This window comes from Chaetodon trifascialis, chromosome 19 (genome assembly GCF_039877785.1).
Source record: "Chaetodon trifascialis isolate fChaTrf1 chromosome 19, fChaTrf1.hap1, whole genome shotgun sequence".
Classification (NCBI taxonomy): Eukaryota; Metazoa; Chordata; class Actinopteri; order Chaetodontiformes; family Chaetodontidae; genus Chaetodon; species Chaetodon trifascialis.
In genome coordinates, this window is record NC_092074.1 from 11058763 (window position 1) to 11084919 (window position 26157).

At 41.7% G+C, this 26157-nt stretch overlaps 2 protein-coding genes across 4 annotated transcripts; both read right to left on the reverse strand.

Annotated features, from left to right (window-relative positions):
- Positions 1 to 1510: 1510 nt before the first annotated feature.
- Positions 1511 to 19791, reverse strand: flvcr2b (FLVCR choline and putative heme transporter 2b). Of its 3 annotated transcripts, none has more exons than XM_070988132.1 (11): positions 18760 to 19791; positions 14819 to 14960; positions 11361 to 11501; positions 10103 to 10170; positions 9437 to 9540; positions 8411 to 8521; positions 6785 to 6890; positions 6205 to 6316; positions 4794 to 4849; positions 3240 to 3397; positions 1511 to 1710 (listed from the first exon to the last, which is right to left on the reverse strand). In XM_070988132.1, exons 1-10 carry the CDS (start codon positions 19345 to 19347, stop codon positions 3314 to 3316), a joined length of 1512 nt encoding a protein of 503 aa, XP_070844233.1. In that variant the 5' UTR covers positions 19348 to 19791; the 3' UTR covers positions 1511 to 1710; positions 3240 to 3313. The 3 variants fall into 3 exon arrangements, with proteins under 3 accessions (XP_070844233.1, XP_070844231.1, XP_070844232.1); XM_070988130.1 differs by lacking the exon at positions 18760 to 19791 and adding an exon at positions 15742 to 16473; XM_070988131.1 differs by lacking the exons at positions 3240 to 3397; positions 18760 to 19791 and adding an exon at positions 15742 to 16473.
- Positions 19792 to 20332: 541 nt separating this feature from the next.
- batf (basic leucine zipper transcription factor, ATF-like) lies at positions 20333 to 25709 on the reverse strand. Its single transcript, XM_070987395.1, has 3 exons — positions 25294 to 25709; positions 24151 to 24255; positions 20333 to 21201 (listed from the first exon to the last, which is right to left on the reverse strand). Exons 1-3 carry the CDS (start codon positions 25354 to 25356, stop codon positions 20995 to 20997), a joined length of 375 nt encoding a protein of 124 aa, XP_070843496.1. The 5' UTR covers positions 25357 to 25709; the 3' UTR covers positions 20333 to 20994.
- Between the last annotated feature and the right edge of the window lie 448 nt (positions 25710 to 26157).

Genomic DNA, 26157 nt, shown 5'->3' on the forward strand with positions numbered 1-26157 from the left:
TGTTTGTATGCAGCAATGCTACCACCATGTGGCCGACAGGGGTACATACAATCCTCTATTTAATTATATATTATTGAAATAAAATGGCTCACAGGTGGATTCAGATCCTTTAGTGAAGCAGGTGCCAACACGCCGATGTGAAAGTAATCAATTTCAAGTAAAAGTCCTTTACTTTTTATCCCAGTAATTCTGACTTAGGGGTCTGGCCCCTCCAAAGGGTCACAATAAATTCTAAGTGGACATGAGATTTTTTTTTGTGAAATATGGGATGCTCTTTGAACCTCAGACAATTATTTAAACAAGATCGTCTGAGAGACTCAGAGGGGAAATGAGCTGCCAACAACATCAACAACCCACGACGAGGGGCCCCAAGTAGATACTGCTCTTCTGAGAGTTTTTTTTTTTTTTTCTAAATTCTTTTAGGGTTGTTATATTTTTCAAATGTAAAATCTATATCTGTGAAATCAGCATAATATATAGATAAATATTGTGGGGGGAAAAGGACAGCATTTCTCTGTCAGATGCGATAGAAGTGCAAGTAGCTCAGAATTGTACTTAAATACAGGCCTTGGGTAAATATACTTGGCTACTTTTCACTGTATCTCAGTTTAGCATAATCAACACTATTAAAGGCTGAAATGACTGAAATGTGATCCACACCTGCTGGCCAGTTTATTTGTTCTTTATGGAACACGAGAAACAGACAGCTGAAGCTACAGCTACTCCTACAAAACCTGCATGTACCCTTATCCTGCGATCAGCATGTCTTGTTGTGATTAGTGAAGCGATAACTGCAGCGTGTGCAAAGATCTGACCTGCTGAAACACATTTATCATAAAACATGCCTGATATTGTAATCAGCGGCTATCAGTGTCGTGATAACAGAGTGATAAAAGTTCATATCACATTCAGTGTAGTATGTCAACGCACAATTTGTCTCTGATCCCAACTTGTCTTGGGTGTTGCGTAGCTTTCAGTCAGTCTCACCATGAGATGAATGTAAAGCATGACGCCAAAAGAAGAAAATAAACTTCATACAACCGTTTTATTTCATGTTAAATAAGTAAACATGAACAGTGTGCCATCAGTATTTTATATTTTAGAGTATTTTTTTTATTGTGGACTGCCATGCATTAGAGACCACTAATATGCTGCTGCTGCATAAATTATTTCAGTTTTAAAGATCTTCTATCAAAATCACTCTTAAAAACTTGGATCATGTATTTACATGGTTAGCTGTATGCAATGAGAACATTAGTGTTCATGGCTTTCATACATGATCAACTGTACACTTTTAAAATACTGACCACTAGACTTACTGAGGTACAAACATGTCACAGATTTGTCTCGCAGTTAGTGAGAGCTTTTAATTTAAACACTTCCAGACATAAAAAAATATTTCTCACCAGTGAAATTTTTAGGCTCAGAAGTGTGTATTAAATATCAGATTTAATTCAGCATTTTATCTTTTTACTTTTTTTTTTTTTTTTTTTCCCCCTGTATATATATATATAAATAGTTAACACATCACTGTACATCTAACTCTTCTTTGAAGGGAAGTGGGTCTAAAGACATCCAGGCTTCCTGTGTGGCTCTATCTCAGTTCAGGACGGGGGTCGTGGTCATTTTTATGTTAGTGTGTGTCTAAAACTTGGCTTCTCTGATGATAGAAGGTTCAGCCAGGCTCTCACTGGGGCTGTCAGAAGGTTCCTATTGATAAAAACAGGCATGTTAATTCAACAGTTTTATGAATTCAACACAGAAGTTGTGTTTGTCTCTGTGGAGTTTGGCTTCATCCTAAACAGTCTTCATCAAAAACCAGTGACCTAACACATATAAACCAAACACGTGTTCAGCTTCAGACATCACAGTACACTATTTCCTGTCATGTCTTGTGTAGCTACCGTACATGTATACATACTTTTGTTTCAGCTTAATGATTGACAAGCAAAATACTTTTAATTTGAAGGATGCTCTCTGTGATTGGACCAAAATGAACGACTGGAATACTGAGGCCACTTCTTTAGCTTTAGTAAGGAGATATGACCCAACATATTTACTGACTTCTTCAAACTCATTCAATTCCTCATGAAAAATGGGACATCACCAACTGCAAGCCACATCAACAGGCCTTTTCACTGACTTGTCATAGTATGAAGAGCACAGGTGTTACTAATAATATGAACCCTGGCAGTCATTTAATGACAGCGTGACAGTGAGCCAGCATGCACAGTTGATTGGCTTTCAGTTCACAGTCCATCAAGGATGAGTGTACAGTGTGGCGGGTAGAAAACACCTTATCGCAATGTCATGAGAGCTTAATTATGGACATTTTCTGTAGTTGTGAATCAAACAACTTGCTGGAAACAAGTAAAATGACAGTTTACAGATGAAATTGTCTGTGACTTGGATTTCCAAAACCAGTGGAAAATGGTGTCTAGTAGCAGTGATAATGCTACCAGACCGCAAAAAGTTAGCTCTTCAGGTTTGCAGAAAAGACCTGTAAGTGTCCCAAATCGTACAGCGTAGACAGACGCCACCCTCACATCAGTAACATTAGAATAAAAAAGTTATGTTATTGTGTTGTAGCTGCTCTAGATAAGATAATAGATGCACATGTAACTTCACCAAGTATGAAAATCCTGCTGTTTCCTCAAAATATAAGCCACAGGATACATAATCATCTTTCAAAAGCCTGTGGTGTACACAAGCAAAGCCTCACTCATAATAACACACGTCTAGACGGGATTTAATTTGTATTATTTAGCAGCCATGCAGGATCATTGAAAGAGGCTCTGTACACTTGTTTAAAACGTTTAAAAACAGTTTAACCACGCAACCATTTCCCATCCAAAGCCATCACACACACTAAGAGTGTGAGCTGTCTGACCTTCAAACAGGAATTTGTTACAAAACAACACGTAAACAAGACAAGTTTCAGCAATAAAACTGTAGTTTCCAGTGAGTCACCTATCCACACAGATAGCAGTAATCCAGGCACATCATCATTATATGGTTACTATCAAATACATATGAGGTGTATAATCTGTGATGTGGTTAATTATTACCTGAGCTCATTTAAACTATGTTCGGTAGCTGAGTTCAATTCAGTTGGAATTGCAAAAGATAGAGAAAATCACATTTTTTCATTTTTTGATTGGAAGAAACAGTGAGAGGTGGAAGGATGTGCAGCAGGTGTTGGTGATTATCGACAGTGTGTGATTGCTCTGTGCTCCTACCTTTATGCATCTGTGTGTTGAGCTAAGATTTGAGCAGATTTTTTTTTTTTTGTGGCAGCAAAAAGGTTTATTGATCAGGCTTGAGAGGGAGGATTCTGCGGCTCGGCGGGGATTAGCACCGTGGCTCCGTAGTCCTGTCTGGACATCTGCCTCTCCGCCTAAAACAACAGCTACTGATCACTTTTCATCCAGCGTTTCAGTCTCCAGTCTGGGATGAAGTGGCTGCAACAGAATCTGCTCTGACAGGCAGTTTTCCAATCCACCCAGTGATTTCTTGCTTGAGTTTTAGAAAGTGAATTTTGAACTCTCACTGTATGTTAGCAGTAGATGTGAGATAGTTTCCTGTCAGCATTCATCAGCAACTTCACCACAGAGCTTGGAGACCCACCCAAGCATCAATAAGGAAGATAATTGTCCATGGTCCTGTCAGCATTTGCTAATTTGTCTCTGTGCCTTTGTGGTCTTTTCATTCAAACAACCTGTGAAATGCAATCTGCTACGAAAGGATGGCAAGTTACACAGTGGTTAAATAGAAAAAATAAGACAGTATGGGTTAGGAACAGGGGGGAAATGAGAGCAATAAAGCAGTAAACATTGGTACTATCCAGACATATTTAACAAGTTCTAAGATATTTGGCAGTTAATACATTTCTTAACATGCAAGCATATGCAAGCGGATACAGCAGAGACGGTGAAGCTGTTAAATTCAACAAATTAGTACAGACATGGAGGCCAACTCAAGACAACAGCAAAAATAGACACAAAGGGAGCAGGGACGAAGTTATTTCAGGAGCAGCACAGGACACACATGTGACTTCGACTGCATGCCTTCCATGCAAACAAATAAAACTCAGGCCTTTTTCACAACACACACTTTGACTTGTCATAGTAGGAAAAGCTCCGTTCTATTCAAATGTCTCAGGCTACGTTTACATTTAGGGAAAACGCATATGTTTTCATGCAGTTTGGCCTCTCATTTACATGCAAACGGAGGTTTTTTCACAGAAAACAATCATTTTTAAAAACTCCAGCCAAATTTTTGGGGGATTTTTTTTTGGGAGATTTCTGAAAATGCCGGTTATGTGTTGGCGTGTAAACAGGGTTAAACAGTGTTTTAGCTTCCGAAACGTCATAACATGCGACTGAAAATAAAGTCATGTGAGCGACCCTGTTTACTCTTGCGCCCATATGTTTGGCATAGTTATGATGGCGCTTGATGGCATATTTATCTGGGTTCATGTAAATACATTTTTAAATCGATTTTGTGTGCACGATGTTATTTTTGAAAACGGAGGGGCTAAAATATCCATTTTCCAAAATGCCCTGCTATGTGTAAACGTAGCCTCAGTCAGCTGTGGCAGTGACAGTGCACCAGGACCTGTAAGTGAAGCAGCTGAATGGAAGTCAGCCATCATTAATTTAATTACTGACACCTGTGCCTTTCCTGCTGCGACGTGTCAAAATGTCCTGTGTGGAAAAGGCCTGTACCACATTATACTAGCACCACTACAGTGTATACAGCCTAACTTTATTTTCTGAAGCTTTAACACTTACTTCTGCTTTGGCCAACCGGTTTGCATTCTGTCTCCGCAGATCAGACCTTATTAAGCCTGCGGGGACATAAAGACACAGAACAGCTAAAGCATGCATGAAATGAGGCCACATGACTTGTTTCACAAAGCAACAAAAGAATGAAAATTATTTTAAGTCCATCCTCTGCTTTAAATACATCTTGATGGCATATATGCAGATTAATGTTAGGTTTAGAAGTGCAGGTGAACGACATGATGTAATAAAGGCGACTGTCCACTAGATGGCTCCTCTGTACAGACACTTTACAACCATGACCCTGGCTCTACTAAAGTATCGTTCACTTTGTATTTCACAAGACTGTGTTGCAACAAATGCAAGAAAATACAGTATCAAACTGGAGTCATGAATCCTCACTGACCCTCAAACTCAAATTATAAAAACAGCTTGACAGCGACTTAATCATTAACCCTCGATTTCCACTTAGGGAGAATGTTTCACAACAAGTTTGAACCTTTCTCACTCAATATATCACAGATTATTACATATTATATAATTTTATACAGTGCATTTTGATGGCAGCTTGACAAAAGACTCCAGAATATGACAAATCAAAGAAGTGGGAGCTCAGTTTATGTTTTTTTTTTCTTTTGCAAACTGGCATGATACCCACAACAAGATGTCCACTCATACGTCTTAATGCTGAGTAAGTTAGAAAAGACAGTGAGTCAGTCTGATCTTTATGAGCAGAAAAGTCTTACTAAATAATCTTGCGGTGTTTTCTGGCATGCATGAGTTTTGTGCTTCAGTGGGCAAAACATTCTTTAAAAGTTATTCATTGCTCATAAACCCCTCAATGGACCATGCAAATGGCTCTAAGTGGCTTCTCGCCTTTATCACCTGAAAACAAACTACTGTGTCAGAATGCAATGCATTTCTGACAGTCTGTTGATTACCTTCTGAGTGATGCAAAAGTTTCCATTACTCAGTCAATGAACAACAAAATGTTTACCGCTCCACCCTCCGCCTTGTTTTTCTAGAAACTTAGCGCTTAATGACAAACAGTCACTTTTGAGCGAGGAGGATGGAGCAGACATGCCTTTGTTTACGCGTTGTCTTTTCCCAAACTTGAAAAGAGTTTCCAAGAAGTCTAAACCCTTAGCAGGAAGCAATACCTTCATTTTTTTTAAGTATATGCTACAATAAAAACACATTTCATTGTGATGGATCATAACAACCCCAACAGAGTCCTCAAAGTTATAATGTAGCCATGGTATACATACTTGAAATTCAACATTTTCCCAGAGGAACGCGAATAAACTCATAACAGAAAGAGTGTCAGACAAAACCAATTCCACACTGCTGTATGTGAATTAAAACCAGTAGCTTGCTATGACTCTGTACAGGATGCGTTTCACAGTCACAAAGGTCTTACCTGTCATTATTGTGCCGATGAGAAGAAAGACGCAGAGGAAGATGTTTCCTGCCAGTGTGCCGAAACTGTCGATGATCTTCCCCTGGCAGATGGTGAATATAATGCCAAACACCTGTGCATGCGGAACATGCAATAATTAGGACAACACAACAACAACGACAACAAAAAGCAAACCATATGTGCTTATCCTCACTTTCATCTCAGCCCTGTAAGAAGCTAAGGCCTATCAGGAGTGGCATCAGCATCCCTGCAGCCTAAAATGCTGCATTCAAGGGACTCCTGCAGTATAGTGGTGCCAGTATCTGCATTTAGCTATCCATTCACAAAGCTCTTCTGCAGTCACTGCTTACACAAAGATTGTAAACAGGAGCACTGTCATATGGCTGCTCGGAAACGCAAAAATCAGTGCATTCTACAGGGCTCCTGCTGTAAATTGCAGATTGCATGTTGTAAATTTGGTGTAACAGGGCCCCAAGTGTACAAGGAACAAACAAGTTGGACAGAATGTGCACAACCAGTGTTTGTTGACATTTGTTGTCATGTTATCTCTTTGCTGACCCTACAGGTCACCGAGCTGTACCTGTGCTGAACAGTTGAGGAGTCCTGATGACGTTCCCTCTGACTCTGGGTACGTCAGTTCGACTGCAAACTCAAAGCCCAGCGGCAGGTAGCCTGTCATGAAGAACCTGGACACACACACATTCAACACTTTTAAGTCACGAACTTTCGAATTTGATCTACATTTCAATAATACAGCGTGGATTTAGCATGTGTGGGATTGGCTCTGTACAGCAACGTGTTTTATCACACAGACCTGGCCTCTCCCTCTTCATAATACCTCACAAGTGAATGAAAACTTTGAACCCACTAAACAGGAAAGTCCTCTCAGGGATTTAAGACTGACGCCCTCATCTATGGCTTAATGACTATCGTGATGATATGAAGGAAAAACAGGTTTCCAAAGCCAGACATTGACACCAAATGATTTTCTCACTCAATAGCAACAAGTCAACCTTCCACTGAGGTGACAACAAGTGAAACTCAATTCTTACATGGCAACAACAGCAAAGCACCTCAGCCTGACTCAGTCCACGCTGTATTTCCAGGCACTTTTCTCAGCTGCCAATAAATATGCTTCGATAACAAGAACACAGAGCAGAGCACATGATGCTTTGGTGTTGCTGCTTTCTCTTTGCATGGGATCCATAGCGTGTATCAATAGTTCATTCAGAGATCAGCTAATGATACATAGAAGAATAGAAATTATTATTAATAAGAGATTTTTTTAGATACTACAGTGGAGAGTGGTTGTACACACTGGGGGAAAAAAAGGAACTTTATCAGCTGAATACCAGGAATTCCAGCAGGAATGTGACAAGTGACGCTTTCTGGGAGTTTTCCTGATGGTTCAGCCTGAGTCACGTCAATGATGAACACTGTCCTGCGTGTATGTGCGCCCGTATGGTATATCATGTAGGTGTGCCCTCACAGAACCGGAGAGCACAATCTGGAAGACCAATCTGTGCTACTGAAGAGGTGTAATAATTCCACAACAGCCGCATAAAGGTTAAAACTGAATGTAAGATTTACTGCTGGATCTGGTAAAAGATCTGGTTTTAATTCCAAAGGAGAAGAGAAACATACGATATGTAGCCTTTTAGATCATTTCCACCTATAAAGTCAGCTGTTTTTCCTTTCCAGTCATTGGGATGCATTTATACTGTACTCCATATACCCTGAGTCCAAATGAGTCAGTGCGTACAAAGGTAAGGCCTTACCTTCTGCTGTGTGTAGGGTGTGTTTACAGTGAATGCTTATCAAGCCACTGTCTCAAGCTGAATAAACACGGCAGTAAATTATTATTGTAAATGTCAACAGAAGATTTGCACTTTGAAAAATTACCATAACAGAATTCAGTGGAGGAGATGTTTCAGTATAAGAAATGTGTTAAATAGTTAAAGCTTAAAATGTGATATTACTGAACTCACACCAGCTAATAGTCATACACTCAAGCAAAATGTATTTTATTTAAGATTTCAGTTATCTTGGAACTTTTATTAGCTGGCTGTAGCATTGCCTTTTGCTTGTTAGTGCATCTCTTGGTTGAGATCTTTTGTAATTGACTCGATGTTATTGTAATTGAGAGAAAGCCCTCAATGATCTCTCAAATATTAGTAAAGTTTTGAGTGAATGAATGAAAGAGTACCCAAGAGCTCCAGCGGTGATGAAGACAACCCAGAGGTGTCCCAGACTGAGTGTAGAAGCATAGATTATCATCCCCACCAGAGACATGAAGTAGACAGCCAGGGTCGTCTGCCTGGACGAGGAGAGAAAAATAAAGCACTGAACGTTACAGCGGTCATTATCGTGATATGGCCAGAGTATTGAATGCAAATGTAAAAAAAAAACACACAAAAAACAGCCTTTTCAGATGTTTTATAAGAAATGCATTCGACACATTTTTTAGACCTCAAGGAAACACTCAAAGCGTTTCGATGAGTAACACTGAATGCAAACACAACTTTTGTTTGTTTGCAGAAAAACTCTGCAGGGCGCTTTTAAAACTCACCACATATTTACTGACAGTTTCTTGCTGAACGATTACTGTGAAACAAGTTTGGCGAGAATACACAAAGGCGGAATTTCCTTTTTCCCTTTCGGCACTTTGCTGATTAAAAACAAATAAGAACCAATTAACCTAATGAGCATGTTTTTGGTCTGTGAGAGGAAGCCGGAGTACCCGGAGAGAACCCACGCATGCACGGGAAGAACATGCAAACTTCACACAGAAAGGCCTGACCCGGGAATCGAACCGGCGACCTTCTTGCTGTGAGGCACGCGCACTCAATTTAAATGTTATGGAATAGGATTTGTGACAATGAGAGTAATTCAAATGTGTGGATTCAGCAACAACAACAACAAAGCCAGGTGGGGCTGCATGTATGCCACAAACACACTCCCCCATTTGCAAAACAATGAGACGGCAAGGGGGGTTGAGCGAAGCCCCCCACAGGGGGGACACTGCTGTCACTACACAGCCAGAAGACCCCCGAAGCAGGAGCGAGAGGTCAGAAAGCTCACTGTTAGAGCAGCATGCTGCACCTGGATAAACAGACACAGAGCCCCAACAGCTAACACATAAACACCAAACAAGAGAAACAGAACAGAAATACAGATCAAACGAAAGCCAATCGCTCATATGATTCCATCTCTGCGCAGCTTTTTCACTTACTTGTAGGTTTTCGTTTTGTCCAGCCAGATGCCGCAGATCAGGGAGCCGACCATCCCCGCGATAACAATGGTGAGGCCGATCCTCCCGGCGTTCACCTCTTCTCCCTGAAGGGTCAAGCGAGACAGGACTTAGCTTAGTGACCTTAGTGACCTTGCATACCACAAAAGGCAGGGCAGATTCAGAGAAAGCAGGCATCAATCCAAACATCGATGCTTTCTGCACACCTGCGAGGGATGGACAGTAAAATGAAAAGCTTCAAAAAGCAACTCGCTCCTCCATAGCTTCAGTCTACTTGCATATGAGATTGTATTAGTTGTCCTACAGCAAACTGAAACTCAAGAGTAAAAAAAACCCCCAAACTAATGAATGAATGAATGAATGAATGCTGTGTTCAGTGAAAACTGGATTTACTGGTGTTAAATCTGTTACCATAGAGCAGTTTATTGATATGTTCTGGGTATTAAACCTGTGCTGAGTGTAGCTGCAATGAAAATACAACACCTGAAGCCGCTTTTAAGTCCTGTAATCTCAAGCTGTGGGAAGTGTAATAAAGGTTTATGGGTAACAGGTATAATTGGAGGTCAACACAGAGGAAGCAGTAAGCAAAACACTCTTTCATACAGCATGTGCATATATCCATATAGAGACACTGCAGGCAGAACTTACAGGGTAATGCTCGATGATCATGCGGTTCAGCAGGGTGCCAACAGCATAGAAACAACCCACGTTCAAACCTGTGAGGTGGGAAATATTGTCAAACAAAGTCTGCACACCGCAAAGGACAAAAATATCTTTCAGGAAACTTTTCACAATGTCAAGGAAGCACTGAGCAAACTTCCTTTAGCAAAACATGAAATATTGCAACGCGAGCCGTCAAAGGGTTTTAGTCTTCAGTTGTGTCAAATGAACCTAATCGGGCTGGTTTCCTAAACAGAGCTGTCCCAAACCAAGGATTTCTATAAAAGGATAAAAGATCTGCAATGACCAGACAAAGATTTTAGGTAAAGTCATAACTCAGACATAAACGCACTCCTTAAAACATTCCTGCGACTGTTAACAAATTGTGAAGAGAATAAATCTGAGGGTGCAAAATGTAAAAACGACAATTAATATATTGTTTTATTTTATACTATTTGCAAACATTGGTTTGCAAATAGTATAAAATAAAACTGAACAACTGGACATTCAGGACCAGCAGCTACGGCTAAACAGGCAGGAACAGGTGGAGGACGATCGCAGGTAAATCTGAAACCAAGTGGACTCTGCATAGTTATCTGACAAACCAAAGATCACCCGCAGGAAGACAGAAGGACCGAGGGACACGCGCTAATAATAGTTGCGTGAATTGTGCCACATAAAGTGAAATGGGGAGGTCAAGCGAGGTGAATGTGTTTCTTAAAATTGCTCACAGCTGTTTGACATAGTTGCTTTCTTTGAAAAATTGAGCAGATGCCATGGAAACTAACTCGATGTCCATGACTGCCCGCTCTCGAAACGCCACATCAATGACCTGTTAAACATTGTCAGAGCATAAATAAACTTTGAACTTCCCCAAGCCAAGCTGTCCCACATCTCTCTGAGCTTTTGAATAACTGATGACTTGTGTGCATTCAATGATAAGATGAACCTCTAAAGCTCATCTTATCATTGAATCTCAGACATTTTCCTCATAATAACATAACTATCATCCCGGAGAACATGCGCTGGACATTTTGATCTTAACTGTAACTGCGAGGATTCAAACATGACAATACAAATCAACCAAAGTAATTTCTTCACTTTCTCTAGCTGCTTTTATTAAAACAACCCCCCAAATCTGTTTTTTTGCATCCTTTCCCTGCTTTAAATGAATTTTAAAGCACTGTTTGACATAACCTGCAAAAGAGTTTAATACATAGTACTTTGTAGAATAGTGATGACCAACCATAAGTGATGATGAGGAGGATGAAGGGCCTGTTGCGGAGCAGCCTGAGGATGGAGGCGGTGTAGGAGTACTGCTCTGATGGAATGCTACGAGCCGTGGCCTGGGCCTGAGTTGGAGGAAGTTCAGGACGCTCCTGGAAGACTAACATACAGAGACCAAAAAAGAGTTTGACACAGTCTGGGATGTCTGCTCTTTGTTCCTTTCACTAAAGGGGAAATTTAAGGAGGGTCTATTTGGGTTTAATTGGCAAAAGCAACAGAAGCTACCAATTGAACATTATGTTTCTCCTCTTTACACTTTCCAAATGTCCACTGCATGCATGTCTGAGAGGTGCATTTCATGTAGTATTATCCTGAACAGCTGCAAGGTTTCATGTGGAATGGCGCATTCAGACAGGTCCGCACACGAACAGCATGCTTAACACACGTCCACACAGTGTAAGATGTAGATATCCTTAAATTCCCTGTTCTGGAGGACAGACAGCCAGACTCTGAGCCAGAGGACCTTCGGTTATCCTTTGGGGTGATAACTGTGATGTGACCTGTTTCAGTCGGTCTTTCTCCTGGGTGAGAGCGTGTGCCCTCAGGCCTCATGGGGAAACACAGATGTCTGTCTTTGTGGTTCTTGGAGAAGAGCCAGCCTTTGCTCCCACAAGCAAAGCTGACTTGAGGGTTTGTGTTCAGTAACCAGTTCTCACTAATCCTGTGAAACGAGCCCGAGATGGCTGCTCTGACAATGTATGAAGAAATGGAAATGGCCTCACTGCATTTTACACCGTTCATTGTGGCACAAAGGAAACGGCCAGTTGTATTTAAATCGTCTTTGAGGTGCTCATACAGGTAAAACAATTTGTGCATGCTAATTTTCCCTCAACACCCCCAGGGATTCCCCTTATTCATTCACTCAGATTCACTCACGTTGGGTCTTAATGCAGACTTTCTTTGTGGTAAACTTGGTTGTGGTTAACCGGCTGACGATTTGTTTAGAGGAAAGCTGCAGCCAAACTTTTTGCACACTTTATGCAAATCCTGGGACTTTGTCTGCCCTGCTGACTCACAGGCCTGTAGCAGGGCTACAGATGGCCCAGCCAGCAGGACAACCCTCACACATGGCATCTTGCATGTATGTGTGAGGGAGTGCTCTGTGTGTGAGTATATGTGTCATATCATGAAACTACTGTGGCCAACTGGTGTGAATTATCTTGCTCGAGTAACCGAGAGCAGCTACAGTGACATCCCTTTCCCACCATCCATCGCCTGACCGAAGGCGGGGGAGAGTCTGCATGCCCTCAGCAGGATAAGAGCCCTGATCAAATCTTAAGATTGCAAAACCTTTGAGTTATATGACATGGGCGCATTCAGATTCTTCCTTTATCTCTAGTATATCTACCTTTTAAGTACACGATATCGCTCAGAACAGGATGAAGAGTAATGAGTAGTTCAAAGGGTAAGAAATAAGAATTACTGTATAGTTTCACCTTTTCATGCATTTTAAATTATTAAAATGAAAAGGTCTGTGTGGGAAAATCCCCCTATGATTAAGGCCACAACTCATAGTCATGTACAATGGGATTAGCTTTGAGCTGAATAGTTTGACACTAAAAATATAATTATTAATTGGTTTCTTGACAAAAATTAGATGGGAAGATACTATAGATACCTCTCTCATGTCTGTAAAATGTAGCTACAGCCAGGAAGAACTTTGATTACCTCAGCATAAAGACTGGAAATTGGGGGGAGGGGGACAGCTCGCTTGGCTCTGTTAAAAGCTAAAAACAAGTCTGCCTCTTAGCATCTCTAAAGCTCACCAATTAACATGTTCGTTAGTACGAACAAAAACTGACATGAAGTCACTGCGTCTGGCCGATTGTAGTCGATCACATGATTCCTGAGTGAAACACAGGAGTAACTGTTTTGGAATTTCCCCTCGCGGGATCAGTAAGTAAGTGAGCTTGGAGGAGCTGGCAGGTTTGTTTTGTGACCTTTGGATAGCGTGAGGCTCGCTGCTACCTGTGTTCTCCAGTTTTTATGCTAAGCTAAGATAACCATCTCACAGCTGTAGCTTCAAAAAAAAAAAGGCAAAACCACTGAAATAAATTCGGAACTGGGCTCATTAACAAATGCACAAGGCATTCAACTAGTGGAACGAGCAGAATGAGCTGGAGTCTGCATTTAAAGGTGCTTTATTAACAGCAGGAGACTACAGTGAAACACTGACAGCTTGGTCAGTCTGAATGTTGTACTTGCTGCTACTATGGAATGCCTTCACAAGCATCCTTTTGTGTTTCTGAATGCAGAGCGCTTACGAGCGCCCCCGCCTTCCCCTGGCCTGCCGGACAAGAGCTTTTTCATCCAACTTGTTCCTCCTCTCTGACAACTGCCCTGCCTAGTGTTCTCTGCAGAGGTAGCACATACTTACCACATTGCTTGCTTTTGTATTCTGACTGACCATGTCTATTGCTGATGTTACCTCCCCTGTGTATGACATAGAGTATTTTTCTAGTTTCTCAATAAAAATAGAACAACTGATGTGATTTGCTACACAGGAGGTGCTAAATGTGCTATTCATGATGTCAACTCTGAGACCATATACATGGGAAAAGTAAGAAAAAGACAAAGACGGTCAAAATGTGTGAGTAGCAGATTTAAAGTAGCGACTAAGCATTTTTCCTGACCACTCATATCCTGTTTGTCATGTGAGGTAACGCCACTTCCTTCTACCAGACGGCTCATTTGAGATCACAGCTCTTCTATTCCTAATGAATCTAGATCTAACATTTGTGTTACAAAGCAGTATGCTGAAGCACCTTTGTGTCCATTCCCGTGACATTTCTCCTGACCTTACTTGTACCACAATAGTATCTTTTTGCCAATCTCCCATCCAGGGAAGGTTTTGTGTTGGTGCGAACATGCAGCTCAGCACTTTTCTTCTCCACTGAATGGTGCTTCTTGTCAGAGAGTAAGTCTGTGGTAAATTAAAACCATCGTCAACTGAAAAAGGAAATCCCATTGGCCTGAGTGAAAAAGGCTGCGACATGAAGAAGCCTGAGTGTTTCTGCGGGAAGGGAGTTTTAGTGACTGAGGTGATGACACACTTTGAAATCATCCATTTCTCTCACTTGACTGCATCACTGAACACTTGACCTCTTCATCCATTCACAAAAAAAGTCATTGGTTGCACGGTACAGTAAAATCAATTTTAAACTTGCATTTAAATGCACTTAATCTGCATTTTATGTAAATTCAAAAACTGCTGAAAATGCAAAACACATATTAGCCTCCATGGTGTGTGGTCATGCAGAAAGTTTCAGTTTTATCTGCAGAGGTTTTAAAACTTATTTTGAGCTGCACAAAGTATCAAGAAATTACATTTAAAAAAACTGCACAACAGCACCACATTACCCCAGAAACAACATCCCTTTTCATCGGCCACCATCATCGCTACGTGACAAATCTTACCAAAGACAACGAGGATGAAGAGTAAAGTAGCCACTCCTGCTGTGATGTAGAACATGACGCTGATGTGGTGAGCCAGCTCGTCCATGTCGTCCACGTTAGGCACCAGGATCGGAGGCACGAGGAACCCGATGGCGATGCCCAGCTGCAAGACAGTGAAGACATACAACACAAGTTAATGTAGAGATAAAGCTCAGATGTGAATACACTGAGCGCCACATTACTGCTTTCCGAGTCAAATCAAGGTGACTGAAAAACCAAAAAGTTTTGCTTTTAATGCTACTGTTTCTGGCTTTTTTCCTAAATCTCATTAATACTGACTAACTGGTACCACAACATGTGTATTTAGAAGCTGTCATTGCTTGTTTTAACACAATTTAGAGTATATATTATATTAATTTAATATTATCTATTGGTTAAAATGTAAATGTAATCACGTGTAAGACTCCTTAAAGGTAGATGGGAGCAGTGTTATCGATAGCACGTGATATGAAGTTGGCTCACATCTTGCTTGTTGAATCTAGACTATTAAATTAAATGATTTTAAACATCAACTGATTTTAATTTTCAACCAAACTCTACTACAACAACACTGAAATTTGAAAATGTAATTATTGTCAAATTGGGCTGCTATATGATGATGTTTTAAGAGCATCTGTGTCATCTGAATAACACAGAACTTTATTCCTGGGAAAGAGCATTTTTACGTTTAAACAGCTAAAACGGACAAAGTGTAACAAGGAGGTTTCAGCGAGCAGTTGCCATAGCTTTCTCAGGACTCGCACCAGGACACTAGAAGTCTTATGTGTCTCTGGCATCCAGTGCAGCCCTGCATAATATACAGACTGCTGTCAGACAGCCCGGCTATGCGGACCCTGCTGCAGGAGAAGAAATTAAATGCTGACCAATAAGACATTCAGACAAACCTGGTTCCCAAGAACTCCTATGGAACACGCAGTGGAAACCTCTTTATCTCCAAACCACACCGAGGCAAGGTAAGAAGGGATACCAAGGACAAACACGGTGGCCACTGAGCACACAAACTGGCCGAAAAAGGTGACTGGGAACATATTGGGACTGGCGCTACCAATTTTTATCCATGCACCAATGCAGTTAAAGGCTGACCCAACGAGGACAACGTCCCGGATTCCCCTGTTGTCCAGGAGCCACAGGACGGGCAGAATAAGTGGGATGTAAGTGAGCAGGTAGATCATGGACAACCAGTCAATGGCCAGAGAGTCAATGTTGTAGAAGCGCATGAATATGTTGCTAATAATGCTGTACTGAAGCCACATGAAGGAATTGCTGGCTGAGATGGCGCTGAAGAGAAACAGCATGAGCCAGCGACGGTGGTAAAGTTTGGTCCCAGCCTTGGGGGCCCGCTCTGCCTGGTCACCGTGTAAAGCCTCAGCGTCTAACCGTGAACCAATGGAGATGGCTCTGCCTAAAGGTCCTGGACTCCACTGAAGCGAAGCGAGGCCCGGAGCGCGATTCTTTGCAGCCTTGGACCACGGCCACTCCTCAGCACTGAGTTCAGAATTTTCATGGTTGCCTTTCAAGGTGTTGTTTTGTGGCATTATAACCGTCCCCCGGTGGGCCCCTGGAACGTGAGAGGTGAGAGGTCTTCAAATTTCAGAGCTTGTGTCCTGAACAGCTCGCTGTCCTGGGTACAAACTGCCTGTTGGAGAAAGATGCTTTTCTCAGAGACGCCAGAGAGCGAGCACAGCTGGAGTTGTCCATGCACAACTCGCTGCACATATCCTCAGCCCTGTCATGTGATGTTAATATAGGAAATCTTCCAATTCCACGTAAACCACTCCTACCAACTCAGACCTTGTATTACCTCTTTACTTAACTGTACAAATAAACCCAATAAACCCAGAAAACAATTAACAGACATATTTCCCTGTTGAACTTTAATTAAGTCTCTTGTGAAGGCTGACTCATTTGAATGTGGAGGGGCTTTTGGTACAACAGGTTAATATTTCCAAGTCTGTTATTGATCACCTACAGATGCCTGTACTCTTAAAGATAACACCTAGAACAGTACATTCCTGAAAAGAATGTGATTATATAATTTAGGCTTAAAATTTAGATTTTGCCACAGATTTTTTTTTTTTTTGCTTTATGTTTGAAAAATAGAACTTTTTTGTGCTGACCGTGCTTGAAATAGCTGCTATTCATGTCTTTGACAATAAGAGATAATAAAAGAACATCGACGTGGCAGTAACGTGCAATGTGATGTCATTGAAACATGACTTGTATTCCATTGAAAGCTGTGATATGATAAAACACGCTGATAAGAAGGCAGATTGGATGCAATAAAACAAACTATTACAACCAAATTGAGGCCTAATTTGCACAGACGAAGGAAGTCAAGACAAGTCATTTATCAGACGACAGAGAAAGGCTGCTGATGTGAAGAAAACTAACTTTTATACCTCCACTGGCTCCTGCAGGAGTCAGCAGGAATAGTGTAATGGAAGGTTTGAAGAGCAAAGCATCAAATACACAAAGATTGCAAGTTGAAATCAGGCGATTTGTCAGAAAGCTGACAAATGTTTGCTCTTACTTACTACAGCTCATTTTCCACTCAAGTGATGACTTTTCACTGACATTTACTTGGAGTTGATGCACTGAAAGTTGACTCAAGTGTTGTTTGTTCAGAATCTGAAAGTGTTAAATCGAAGTTGACCTGTACACTCTTGTGTGCTTATTTGGCTGCTTGTGGATTTTAAAGTGCCCTTCTGCTCCTAATTCAGATAAACAGAATGCAATAAGAGCACATTAACAGTGTTTTTTTTTATGTGTGTGTGCACTAAGGCTGTCAAAAGTCTTGTTTGAAACAACCCTGTTTAATCAAGGGTATCAAAGGTAACAGAGCTTAAAAAAAAGGTGGGATACTATTTATGTTATTACAAATGTGTTGGTATGTGTTCAGTGGCTTTCTCCAGACCAGCAATGTGTGCAGGTTTTTAATTAAAAAAAAAAAATAAAATAAATAAAAAAATCCTGTTTTGTCTGATGAGAACTTTTTTCTTCTTGTGGTATCAAGTATCGACTTCTTTATAATTATCTTGTATAAAAGATCAAAATAATGGTACCATGACATCATTACCGTGGACATGTGACCATCACTAGTCACAGACAGAGATAGAGAAAACAGTTTCATGGGAAATGTTCTCTAACTTCTCTAAAAGCTTTGCCAGAAGACCTGAGAGCATCCATACTCACATCTTATAGACTTACTTTAATCACTGAAGCACTGACATTATGGTAGAAGTTGATCAATTTTTGCTACTTTTATTATTTCCTATTTGTTTAGAACAGGCTCAAGTGCATTCAATTTAAATTCTTCCTTTGTTGATTTACACAGTTTTGGATCCTTCATTCGTTTGTGCCTTTTCATACAACTTATTAATACAGTTGTTTTCTTTTGTTACCCATTCTGTGGTTACTATTGTGACCATGGCTGAGGGCAAGCAGAGAAAGGCATGTTTGAAAGAGAGGATGTTTTCTGTAAATATGAGCCTTTTAGGGACACGGAGACTCATCCACGTGTTTCATGCTGATTAATAATAAGAAGCTTTGAGCTGACAACGTTTCGTCTGTGTATGGGATACAATACCTCCAAAAAAGGCCTTATATAAATCAGGCCACATTGAGGTTGTTATTATAGCTGTAGATGTAAATGTCTCTTCTTGCATGCCTTTTCACTGTATATTTGCTGCCATTCATTCTGACACATTCTCACCAGACAGTGTTGTGGCTTTAACGCACAGTAGGTGCACAGAACGCGCGTAATTACGCACACGTGCCAAAGAGATCAAGGGTGTTTTCTTTGTATTAACCAATTTAATTTAGGTTAAATAAGTAATCCAGTAGGTAAAGATCCACCATGACCTAATTACTGACTAGAGGAAAGTCGGCGCGTCACGGTCTACCTGATTCCCAAAGACTCCGATGGAGCAGGCGGTGGACACTTCCTCTGAACCGAACCACACAGACGCGATCCTCGACGGCATTCCGAGGATGAACACCTGCGCGCACGAGCAGGAGAACTGTCCCAGGAAGGTGACTCCGAACAGGTCGGGTCTGGCGCTGGCCACCTTGATCCATGTCCCTGCACAGTTGAGCGCAGTGGCCACCAGCGCGATGATCCGGAGTCCCTTCTTATCCAGCAACCAAGTCACCGGGAAGATGAAGGGAATGTATGTCAGCATGTAGATCATGGACATCCAGTCTATGGTGAAGGCGTCCACATTGTAGAACTTCATGAAAATGTTGCTGATGATGCCGTACTGTATCCATTGGTAGGAGTTACACAGTGAATACGAGCTGAACAGGAGGACAATCATCCAGCGCCGCTTGTACAGACGGGTGGGTCGCGGTGCTCCTTGACCGTCCAGCCGACACTGATCGTCGGCGCACTGCGCCACGTCAGCCGCGTCCAGCTTGACATGGTTCTCCAAGTCCGCCTTGGTCTGATCCTCGTTTAGTGACGCCTCTCCTAACGCTTGTTTCTCGCCCATATTAAACGAGTCTCCTCGGTATACTCATGGAGTTCAAAGTGTTCACTCTTCTGAGGCTTAAGATACTGCAAACTAAACTTAAAGTGGCAGAAAGTCTTGTTTCATGGGTGAACACTAAACATCCAGCGCGTCACGGTAACGACAGATAGGCCTATAACTTCATGTTTTCAGCTAAAAGGAGAAGTTCAGTCTAAACACATGTTTCAGTCTGATTAGTTCATAAGCAACAGTGGCGGCTCTGCAACTCTCGGGTCCATGAATTCATTTCCTTCCCCGGTTCAGCAGCCGAAATCACGCTCAAAGCTTGTTCGACTTCACTGAGCGACAGATAACTTCATGAATGAATATGATCCTTTCTTTCAGCTCGAGCTTCCCGACTGTTAACACGTGTGGGTGCGCCGGCGGTGACCCTCCACCCGGACCTAAAAACCGCTTTGGGATATTGAAACAAGTCGGTCAACGCAGGACACAGGGCGGAGTTTCATGCGCCGTTCTTTGTGTTCTTAGAACAGCCTGCAACGCTGAAATATCCCCATGTGAGAGTTCTTTATGTTCGGAATTATCTGAGATTTCTTGTCTGATAAGTCTGTTGTGGGATTTGCAGAATATTCTCTTTATAAATACGTTACTACAACTTTAATTCTTAGTCTAAAAACATTATATACAATAGATCATGTGTTTTGTCCTCTAGCATAAAAATAATTACATGGTTCCAAGAAGGTTTAATGACGTGGAAGCCTTTGTTGTGTTCAAGGACGACAGTCAAGCCATACCCAAACAGCACAGGCTAGGAATGATTATTTTTGTGCTTCATAGTGTAGTAATTTCATCTCTCATAGTGGTGAACAGTGCCATCTAGGGACTCTCTCATTGAAGAAATAAGACACGAAGGCGGTTTGTCTCGTGTGCCCTGTTAAAAGCACAAGGTCAGTCTTTACACTCTGCATGGAGGCATGAATAAGAACCCTCTGGAGGTCAGAAACGATCACCTAAAAGGCATCACATTTAATAAATATCTTTGCTGGGTCTTCTCACACACCAGCAGTATAACCCGTACACAAGTCAAGACCCCATTGAATGCCCACTCTTCACTGCCAGCCGATTCTTTTTGGTACATCGAGGCCTTTTTTGAGGATCTCGACTTTACATTCTTGTTTGTCCACAATCAAATCTGTCAAAAGCTCCTGAGCATTATCGATCCACATTTACACACTGAAACACACTGAAAAACACGAGAAACTCAAACATGACAGGATGACAGAGGTGCTCCACGTGACACTTAAAATAAGCAATTTACAAAAATACTGTATCGTCTGAGCCACCTGAACATACAGTAGTTGGGATTTTTTTCTGTTCTTCCAATGTAAACATAGACTGGTTGATAATTTTACTCATTGAGCCGTACATACAGATCACTGATATTGATCAGGTAAAAGCAAAGAGATGCAGCAGAAGCAAAATAAATAGTTTTGAACACTGCATGTTACAGTTTGGGTGTCGATGCTGGTCAGACATGTTGGCCTGTCATGTTACTCCTTGATCGGTTTGGAACGATGGTTAACATTTATAGACACATCTGCAGTCAGTCTTTCTCTCCTGTGAGGTCAGTCATCTGTTCTCAGCACGTCCTCTCAGTAGTCATACAGGTCAGTGCTGGTAGTGTGGTACAGCGATGTGCTGGTGGTGGTAGCTGCTGTGATGAGAAGGGTAGAGGAGGTCGGGGGTCTGAGGAGTCAGGCCGGTGCACAGAGGTTCATGGCTGCTCAGCACGGACGACAGGTACTTGGCCTCCTCGGTCAGCTGCTTCACCTCCTTCCTCAGGGCAGCGTTCTCCTTCTCCAGGTTCTCGCTCTCCTGGGAGGCACACAGACGGGAAGTGTGAGCAAACATGTCTCTTACTCGTAATGAAAGTGGTTTTAATGCCAAATTGGAAAGTGGTACTCTTCAAATGTTACTAATGAAAAGTCAAATCTGCAGCATTATATCCTGTTTCCACACAGGTAGGCCCATTTTTATGTATGTTTTAGTACCACAAACCAAAGTTTACAATATTTTGACACTGACAATTTTGCAAAGCATGATTGGTTTTTTTAATGTATTTGCGCAATGGGTGGCAAATGCTGTCTACTGGCCCACCTGTTTGGTCCGGGCTTATTTATTTTGCCATGAAATGTGGTATACGTCCCTGTTTGCACAATTTGTAATAACTATGGTGGCCCTCTGACTTTTCTTCTAGCACCTTCAAGAGGTCAAATCTGTCCAACATTACGGTTTATGACCACATACATGCAAAACAGTGCCATCAGCCTCAGCAGCACTATGTGTTTAGTGCTAATTAGCACATGTTAGCATGCTGCTAAACAAAGAGCGTGAATTTAATAATCTTACGCTTGATGAGCATTAGCATGTTAGCACTGCCACTGTAGGTATGTTAGCATGCTGGCATTAATATGGCTCAAAGCACCACTCTCCTGTGCAGCCCCACAGAGCTGCTGGCATGGCCGCAGACTCTCTAAACTCATAGCAGCCGTAGTTTCCAGTTCAGTAGGTGTGAGTGTCAACACGCAGACAGGCCATTACTTGAGTCTTCCTTCAGATAGGCTGGTGGCATCACGTCATGTCTGCTTTCGACTGCATTATCATTCAACAACTGCAAATCAGTTTTTATATTGTACACAAGCCAAATGAAGACCAGCCATGCTAGGAAAAAATTCTATATTTAAAAAATTAAAGTGTGGTATTCTGTGGAAAATTGTTGGCAGTAATGAAGGCTAAAATGTACTTTTGTTAAAACAGTGGCATACCAGATGAAATCATCAATTGCTGTTCACCAGAGAATAATATCATAACCTAAGTGTTAAAACTAGATTATTTTATTGTCTGATGTACATTTGGTTAGTTTATTCAACTTGTTTTTCATTCCATACTGACATGAATGAAGACCAAAGGTTGATTGCGAGTAAGTTAAAACATGAAAAAATGAAAAATCCACATATGTCTCAGCTTGCCTTAGCTGCTTTACTGTAACATAGATTTTAAAAAATGTTGTAAAAGCAGTACGCTGTCCTTTAACCTCGGCTGATTCACAATATATGAACTTAATAACATTTTGGATGATTAAAGTAGATTTTCCAAAACAAGCTCTTGTGTCTCGTGTCTGTCTTTCAGATCATCCACTTTTAGATAACCCAAGTAGAGCAAACTATACGTCATAATGTTTTTCTCTTTGGTGTGGTAATAGCAGGGGAGAAATATTCCACTTTAACAAAAAGGTCATCGCACCATGGCCGAAAGATCATAATACTGAGCTGTGGGTCCTTACTGTCACAGAACCTTTGGGCAAACCCCTTCACTTGCGTCACTTAGCCAAATACAGCCCACTGCTATCAGTGCTTTACAAGAAGTGACTGCCTTTTTCTCCCCTCCTGCCCACGACGTACAATTTCAAGCTCATTTACACAGAAGAAAAAAAAAATACTACTGAAGAAACAGGAAATCAGGCACTGTGTCACAGAGAGGGAAAATTCGCCTTCCTGTTTATCTAGTGACACGATGAAAGCAAAACCACAGAACAAACTGTGGTCCCCTGGTGTTCTCTGTGACTGTGGCGGGGTTTAAAGAGCTTGATAATATACACCAGAATTCATAGGAATGGCTCTCACGTAGCCTAGAGTGTGGCTTTTCTGAAGGTCAAAATCTCATCAGTTCATCTGATAAAGTTTAGAGAAGCAGCTGCTCTGGAAACATCACGGTGACAGAATACAGCATAAATCTTGGTCTGAATGAGGAAGTCACACAGAGAGTGGATACTGGGTCAGTATCTTGAAACGTGTGTTGGCGGAAGAGGTGACAGCATGTTGAATTATCGCAGCTTATAAAGGATTCATAAGATTATTACGCAATTACTGGAGAACCCATGTGTATATAGCCCCTGCTATATATACGTTTCAGCTAAATGAAGATTTGGAAACACGTTTAAAACGTGCAGCCTCTCACTGACAAATCCCTCAACCTGCAAATCCAGATGTTCAGAGGCAGAACGCAGGAAAAGCTCTTTGTGACATTTTAGCTAATTCATAGAATTTAGTGCCAAGTCAAACAAGTAAAAGCTGAAACAACAGAGTGACACTATCACATGAAATGAGCTGCATAAAAAGACACGGGGCCACTGAACAAAGCGAGTGGCCTGCATTGTGTTCAGCGCTGCTGTCTCTGGTGCTGGATTCAGCTGCAAAAGGGAGTGATTGCCCACACGTGCTAATTTATTCCTTAAGCCTCTGCAAACACACAGAGCAGTGTCCAAGTGTGCGGCCCAGCAGAAGCCATGACACATTCGCCACATGGTCAGGTAGCATTTTTGTAAATATAGTACGAGCAGGCTTGAAAGTGCTGCATGGGCACTCCACTGGAAATTGATCAGATGGCACAAACATCATTGCTCTTTTATCTCTATCCACAGCAAAATATTGGGATGACAAATCCTCTTTTTGAATGAAAATGTAAATTTCACTCCATTGCTCTATACAATATTTTGCAAAGGTACCCTAGCTAATACCTGCTAAACATGCTTCATATGATCTGATTTGCAAGCAGCATTGCAGTACAATAAAAACATTGGCTAGAAATTTGGCTTCTGTAAAGAGTAATCCTTCAACTGTCCCGCAAACTGCAGCACATCTACATTTAATACCATGTAATAGCTCCACATAACGTGTCTCAAGAAGCAGCAGTCAGTGTTAAGCTGCGTCGCTGCTGATGTATGCGTGTGAGTACAGTGTGTGCCACACAGAAAAGTCTCCTCACCAAGTGTAGGCTGTCAGCTTTCTGAGTTTGCCTCATCCTGCTCTTCTGAGCAGCGATCCGGTTCTTCTCCCGCCGCATCACCTTCTTTGCATCATCTGAGGAGCTCTGAGGAAAACACAGATGTCAACAGTTAACGTGTGACACGAAGATCATCTGGTAGACGGAGCACAGAGAGTATACTGTACCTGAAAAAGTGAAAAGATCAGACTGTGGTAGTTTGTGTTATCTGCTCCGGCTGGTGGCTTTATGTGTGAAATGGAGGTGCTGTCTGTTTTAATGACAGTTTGAAAGAAGACGGGCCAAACTTAACACCTAATGTGGAGGGCAGGGTCGGGGAGTGGCTGAGTCATCATTTAGGTACAACGCACACCCTGTTTCATGTCCTGAACACTCGATTTTCTTGGTATCGTAATAACTAATCTCATTTCAAAATGCTGAGTCAATTGTACATCAAAGAGATAGCAAATAAAATTTTCTAACGTCCGTTAACGCCTTGCTGAAAAACCCAAAACAACAGATGCTGCTGGAAACCGTCTCATGTGCTGATGAGAGGGTAAATGATCCACTTTACCAGCTTGTAACATGCATTCAAAAAGCAGCATCTGAATGTTTCATTTCCACGATGCTTCTGAGCAAGAGAAGGAGCAACAATGTGCTAGAGGACTGGCACACGTGAAAGTAGTCAGCACTGAGGATGATGAGTCTCACATGCACAGACTCAGTACAGTACGTACTGTATTCGCCACACTGTTTGTTCCTGACAGCTCTCCAATCATTCACAGTTCAAGGACTTGCAAAAACAAAGGATTCCCACTGCTTGGATAAGTGATACATTTTGCAATTCACAAAAGCCTACACTTGAAGCGAGTCATGCCTGCAGCCCATGTGTGCAAGTGAAACACTCTGAGAAACTGTGAAAAGAGCCAGCAAAGACAGAAGTAGTGAGCCTTTGATAGGCTGTGCTGCTGCCCACCCAACATGCATCAAGCACTGCATCCAATCAAAGATTTAGGAGAAATATGGAGCATTTAATTCAAAGGGTTCGTGTTTAAAATGTACGTCTGAATACATCTACAGACCCCCAGTGAAGATAGGAAGTAACCATGAAAACTATCAGAAGTATACATGGAAGTGCACACTTACCGGTCTGCTTCCAGGAGATGGGGACTTGTAACTTGTGTCATTGCTGTCAGAGCCCTGAGCCATAGCCAACCGCGGCGTCTGAAACCGTGTGTCTTTGTCCACTTCTGCTTTGTGTTTTTGACTGTGTGTGTGTGTGCGGTGTGTGTGAGAGAGAGAAAGAGAGAGAGAGAGAGAGAAAGAGAGAGTCTGTGTAGCAGAACGAGTGCTGAGAAGAATTTGGCTTAATGAGTCTCTTTCTTCCCTCTTTTCTTTCCCTTTCTGTCACTCCTCCTTCTCTTTGACTCTCTCGCTCGTGCTCTCTTCCTCTCTCTCTCTCTCTCTCTCTCTCTCTCTCTCTCTCTCTCTCTCTCTCTCTCTCTCTTTGACACACATACACTGTGAGACTAGCTGTCTGCCTAATTAGCTGTATCTGATGTGGCTTCTGGTAAGAATCTGGGTAAGTTGCATTAGACTGGAAGTCACATGTCTGATGGAAAGTTGAAACACCTAAAGCAATCGTGTAAACTCCAGAAAAATAACATATTGCGGGTTGAAGTTAAAATTTGAATGAATTTGGGAGGATACTGGCAGCCTCAGAAAACAAAGTTCCTACCAGAATACATGAGGAAAAATAAGAATGTTATGTCGAAACCAATGTTTGGTAGCCGCACAACTAAAATTAAAGACAAACATTCTGCTAAAAGACAAGATATTAACCTTGCTGCAACCTTTTTTTCTCACGTGTGAATGTGTGTCTGCGTGTGTGTGTGTGTGTGTGTGCGTGTGGGCGTATGTGGGTGTTAGTGTGTTAGAAGGGCATCACGGGCATTCCCTCTTCCTCTTTTTTTAGCTGCACCTATACTACGATGTTTCGACTCAGTCCTC